Raw genomic sequence first — 5,938 nt, 5'->3', positions numbered from 1 at the left:
AGCGAGGGAGGCAGTATCCTAGTACTGCCAATAAAATTGACCATTCATTCTAATTTATTGTCTAATTTTTGTTGTCCCCTCAGGACTACACGCGCGCGCATGTCGCGCGATGCTCCACATGGTGGCGGGGCCGGCTGCTGATTGGATTGTGCGCCCCCACACATAAGTAGCTTGTCGCTGCTTTGTGTGTCGCCGCGTAGTCAATTGGCTTACCGGGCGGATGTTTGGGATTGGCATTGACCCGGTGGTGGGTGAGCCCTGGGCGAGCCCGGCACGGGGTGGGACCGTACTCTAGACTACTCCCCGACATGCCAGGCCCGGCTCTGCTGCCCTGCTGCCCCTACCCGTGTTCCAATTCTCTCTGCAGTGTAGTGTGGCGAGTAAAGTAGATTGTTTTCATCGCCAGTCGAAGTTGGGTCTCCGGCCCTCGGTTTTCGGTGTGTCATACAGCGCGTTTCTACAGAACAAAAAGATGATCAAAGTTTTCTCAGAGAGAACTTTTTGCGCCTGCAGGGCATGCCCTTGAACGCCCGCAGTTAGAGTTACCGCCCTCAATTCCCTTTTACTAGTTGAGCTTCTTGTGATTTTACTACAGGGCTGGGTTTCAGGCCAGGAACTACAAAAGAGGAAGTGGTAATTGTGCCGCACGTTGCTCCAACTAATTGACCGCTTAGTTTCCATTGAAACGTAGCAGTTGTAGTAACGCTAGGCCTGTGGTGAACGAGCGTGTCAAGAAATGCCCTTACATAGTGTCCAGACAGTCCAGACAGCTCGTCTCAGCTGCTCGGTCCGCAATGCATCCCTCCTCTGCTGTCCTCTGCGTTGTCCCCCCCTCCCCTTTCAGCCCTTTCTTCCTTCGGCCCGTTGAGCTCACCTCTGCGGTGAACTGAACGCAAGGTCCCCTTCTCCCCCCCAGGGGGCACGCTGATCCACCACAGCTTCCGCCGTGGTGGCCGCTGCCCCCTGCCGCCTAGGCCTGCCCCCCGCCCCGCCACGAGAGCGGAAAACTCCTGGAAGGCTCTGCGAACTCGTTAGCCAAAGTGGGAAGGTCCTCGGCGTTCCTTATTTTGCTCTTCTCGCCTTTGACAAACATTGCACTTTAGCATGTTGCGCTACGTTGAAGGTTGACAGGCTACATTCTCATTGCTGGAAAACCAAATCGTTTTGCCGTGGCCTCTAGGACTCGGCTGTAGACTTTTGAGGAAGGGGGGGCGGGGTGGCGGTGGTCACCTTGTGGCACCTCCACAGGCCGCTCGCATCCAAAGGGACAGGAGCTGAAATGCACGAGGAGAAGGACAAGGTCGGGACGGAAGGACGAATGAAAGAGCGCGCGGTTGGGGCGGGACAGGATGGGGAGGAGGCCATGACGATGACTAAACTGGAGGGACTCACACAATAAGGCGGTATTGGAAGCGGGCCGCGTCGGGGCATTAGCACCTCCAGTGCACTCCAGTCTCTGACTCCAGTCCGGTCCACTCCAGCGTCATGATGATGTGCCCCGGGGACCCGGCGGCTGATAAGGAGACGGTCCACGGCTCACTCGGGTAAATCATAAAGTCCCCCCGCAGTCTGAAGCTCGCGCAACGTTTTAGTTGAGTGTGTGGTGTGTGTTTCGGGTCGGGCGGGAAGTTTTGAAATGGAAGAAAACGTGATTCTGCGGGCGGATATGTCACAGAAATGAAACACCAAGCTGGAAATCTTGTCTTTGCCAGGCGGGCGGGCGGTTACAATTCGGATCGCGCGAGTCGTTTTATCGGAAGGGTTTGGGTGAGGGGTGTTTCTATCGCGCCCTTTCGAGTGTCGGGCCGAGCGTTTGCTCTTAATTCCCTGGGCATGTCGGCGGCAGCGCCCCGTTGTGGGCAGCTGTACACGCGCCGCCCCCACCGCCCTCCAGTTTAGGGCCGATTGTAATGGCGTACGGGTTGTAACAGTCCCTGGGACTGCTTAGGCGGCGTATACAACTTCCGGTGCACGGCGGACTCGGGTGCCGCGCCGAGGTGAAGCCGTGACCAAAACTGTATACTCTCTTTGGAGATGGTCTTATCGGCCGCGCCCACTCACTCACTCGCCGTTACTCTGTGAATAATTTTTCGTTTACAACGCCCCCCTTATATAATGCAAATGCACTCTGTACGCGGAGGGCGGGCGAGTTTAGCGGTGCGGCGGTGGTCGGAGCGGCGATATAAGAATGCAGCCGCAAACTTTGCCCCTTTTTCTTCTTTTTCGGTTCTGTTGTGTTGTCAAATCGTCGGGACAATCCTCTCGTCCTCCGCCGCCACGGGGACGTCAGGCGAGTTGACAGCCTCGGAAACGGATCGGCAATCTCCCTGGGAGGAGGAGGAGGTGGCTGTGGCTGTTGCAGGCTTGGAGAAGAATGAGAGAGGCGCGGTGGCGGGGCGTAGCGGTGTGGGTGGCGCGCCATTGGCCGTGCCCCAGCCACGCCAGGCCACGCCCCTAGCGTTACCGCGTTACAGAAACATCGTGACGATCCGATGAGCGTCTCCAGCCGGGCGGTGAGTAATAGGCGTCAGCCCTGCTACTGTTCCGGCCGCCGCACCCCGCGGGGCCCCGCCGCAACCCACCGCGCCCCACCGCGCCCCGCCGCGCCCCACCGCGCCCCGCCACGCCCCGTCAAACATTCGAAAGACGCGCGTGCCTGACGTTTGAGATGATGATTCATCCGATTCACGAGTTGCAGCGCCCGAGTTGAGTCCGCTGCTCTGCTCCGGGAGACTTTACAATGGTCCCGCTCAGCCAAACCGAGAAAGTTTTGGGACGGGGAGGGACGGATGGCAGTGCAGTATGTGGGACGGACAGGGACGGGCTGAGCCGGGTTGGGCTGTTTATGGGTACGAACAGGATGCGTAGTCAATTAAATCATTAAGCAGTATAGCCAGGCGGCGGTGAAGGACTGGATGGCAAGGCCATGAGTGTGCGTGTGTGTGTGGGTTGCAAGGTATACCACAAACGTCTCCTTGCAGCGAGACTTTGTAGAAAACATAACAGCAATGTGTTCTTTAGAAATGAAAATAGCTCTTGAATCGCAATGGATTCGACTAGACCTTGATAAACAAGTTGCCTTGAAAAAGTGTTCAGGATTTTAGCCGCTGTAACGCCTAACATTTCATTTATCTTTGGGAGTTTGTTAGGGATACCACCATTCGACAATGTTTTAGAACGGGTGAGTTTCGAGATGTTTCCCTTCGCGCGTTTATTCGCGTTTTCACGTGGCTGGGGGATGTAGGAGTGCCGAGTTACGGCTCCGGGATGCCGGGGAGCGTGTACTGGTACCGCAGGTACTTGTCTATGTGACCTGCTTTGTATTCATGTATTCGGCGTCATAACACACATCATTGGTGCGGATGGCACGGCCGGATGTGGACAGCAGCACCTGCCGACCGAACCGGCCAGCGCCAGCTCCGAGAGGGTTATGGCGTATCTGCTAGAGAGATATTAAGCCAACTTTGGTTCATGTCAAAGTTTCAATAATTGGGTTAGGCAGGATCGAGGTCGTCTCAGGGATACTCTCAGGAACCCAGAGCTCCTGTGGACTTAAGTTCAAAGGCTAGATATGTTCTTTGAATTGCTTATGTCCCCCGCCTCCCCTCTACCGACAATCTTTTCCGCCTGTGCTCTAACAGAGCAAAAAGACACCTAGAAAAGTGCAAAGCTGTGGCAACGACTGTCGTGCTGGCACACTGATATCTCAAGTGTCTAACTGGCGAACCGAAATGTGTACAGCACCGTCTTGGATACTATTATGTACTTGGCTGGGAAATTGCATGTTTTCAAGTGTCATATACCCTAAAGATGAACTCTTTTGTATGCATAACTACGGTGTTAAGCGTGTAGTTTATGCACTTTTGAGTGTTCTAATTTTGGCTGACTCTTGCTTACATTCACATTTCCAGTCGTATACAGTACTAGTGTTAAACACAGTGCTTAATATCTAAAGGTGCTTGAAAGTTGAACACTTCATTTATCAGTGTAGTTCAGAAATACCATAAAGTATGGCTTGTGCAACAATCATAGGTTTGTGAGATGATCCCTAAATATGATTTCACCCACTTGCTGATTGTTGTCTGCAAAATATTTTACGGTGGTATCTGAGCCTATGGCGTGGTAATATTCATAGCTGATACTTTTTTCTGTGCGAATCTGCGAGCAAAGCTAGAAAGGGCTGTGTTTGTTCCTCTAGGTGCTTGTGCTTGTGCTTAGAGCGCGCTCTGTGTTCTCTGTGTAGTCGGACCACTGGGTCGCTGCGGGCCCGAAGCGTTTGGGTTCGGACTCGGCCTGGGCCTGGGCCCGCCCTACCGCTTCGCCAGCGTCCAGGCGAGCATCGCCAAAAGCCGTTGCCTCTTGATCGACCAAGGTAGGCTGACACGCCATCTTGTTTTGTTTTGTGTTGGTGGGCTTGGCGTGCGCACGCTTTGGACAAGCAGTTGACTCGCCCGCGGCTTCAGGCCTCGAGCTCCTCCCAAACGTTTTCATTTTTATTTTGGTGTATCCCCCTATACTCTTTTTATTAGTATTGTTTTTATTTTATTTTCCGTGACGAGTCCACCGCCAAGTCCAGTAGGGCAGTATCATAACAAGCTCTTCTCCTTCGCTTCTGCTCACTTTGATGTGTAAATTCCTCCATCATAACAGCAGCAGTATGGTATTGTATATACGCCTTTTTATTTTATTTTGTATTTTTGGTGTGTGTGTGTTGAAAGTAGCGACTTGTGCATGATGTGCTTTGACCGCCGTGTCAATAACGCTCGCGAGTGCGAATAATCTGACTGACATTCCGATGAAGGGTGCGTTGTGTGTGTACCCTCGGTTCCTCCGTTCAAGCAAGCAATAAGGCATACGCCTGTTTTCCATATAAAAGGAGGCGCTAGCGCCAAGCAAGGCGGCAGCGGCGGCCGGCGAGGGCGGCCATTCAATAAGGGGGGCTTCTTCTTGGCCGCCCCGCGAGGCCGCGAGGCGAGGAAAGAATGCACGTCTGTCTTTTTAATATGTGGGAGAGAGGGAGAGGGAGTTCGATGAATCGAGGTCTATCCCCGTCCTCTGTGAGGTCCGCTCAGTCCTTTATTGTTGCCGTTGAGGATTTACTATGCGTTTTATTCTTTCCCTCTTTTTTGGGGGGCCTGGTGAATTCGCGTTTGCGGGCGTGTCGTAATCCACTTGGCATCTCCACTTATTGGAGGGTGTGATGCGTGCTTCTTTGTGTGATCTTTGCATGGTGTCGTGAACACTTGCACTTCGGGTTGAATGCGGCGATTCCCGCGTCTTCTCTCATTGGGCTGAATATTCGAGTTCATGATATCCTTCGGCTAAGAGGAAACTCGTTTGGCTGGGAATTTGTGATGATTCGTGAAATCCTTTGCCGCTGCTTGCCTCTTGTTTGTTGGTCGGCGCGTTGGTTGACTTTATAAGGAGATTTATTCTCCCAGCAGCAGCAGCAGTATAGGGACTGCCTGTGTCGCGTCGTGACGCTGGACCCGCAATGGGATTAGCTCTCGTTACACCCATGTTCTGGACGATCCCTCCAGCAGCAGCAGTAGCACATGTAGGCAAACAGAGAGAGAGAGAGAGAGAGAGAGAGAGAGAGAGAGAGATATGCGCGCGCGCTCACACGTGCACACGCACGCACGCAAATCGCGGACGCTTCGTCGTTATTTTGACGAAGCCGGATTCGCTACGGCGGCAGTGCGTTCGGCACGGTGTTGCTGTGTGTGTGTGTGTGTGTGTGTGTGTATGTGTGGCCCAGCTGGCCAGTGGCCGAGGTCCCTCTTTGACTAACGTGCAGTGGTAGCTGCTTTGATATGAAAGCAAAAGGGTAGGGGGGGGGGGAATAATCCCAATTTCGGCTTTAGCGAGAGAGCTGATCTCTGATCTGTTCTGTGTCCCTTGGAAACCAAGTTAAGTAAAGACGAGTTACTCCCCCCCC

The 5,938-nt window shown here is 53.5% G+C and overlaps 1 protein-coding gene across 1 annotated transcript in view; it reads left to right on the top strand.

Annotated features, from left to right (window-relative positions):
- Positions 1 to 4,010: 4,010 nt before the first annotated feature.
- The window catches only part of LOC113214782 (E3 ubiquitin-protein ligase Rnf220-like), an 85,998-nt gene continuing 84,070 nt past the window's right edge, over positions 4,011 to 5,938 (top strand). Inside the window, exons 1-2 of the mRNA XM_052264294.1 lie at positions 4,011 to 4,032; positions 4,244 to 4,372. Coding sequence (XP_052120254.1) covers positions 4,011 to 4,032; positions 4,244 to 4,372 — 151 coding nt within the window. The remainder of the gene's footprint in view (positions 4,033 to 4,243; positions 4,373 to 5,938) is intronic.

This window comes from Frankliniella occidentalis, unplaced genomic scaffold (genome assembly GCF_000697945.3).
Source record: "Frankliniella occidentalis isolate FOCC.00 unplaced genomic scaffold, Focc_3.1 Scaffold17, whole genome shotgun sequence".
In the NCBI taxonomy this organism is placed as follows: Eukaryota; Metazoa; Arthropoda; class Insecta; order Thysanoptera; family Thripidae; genus Frankliniella; species Frankliniella occidentalis.
Note: the sequence above shows the minus strand (reverse complement) of the source record. Positions and strands in the feature narration are given on the sequence as shown.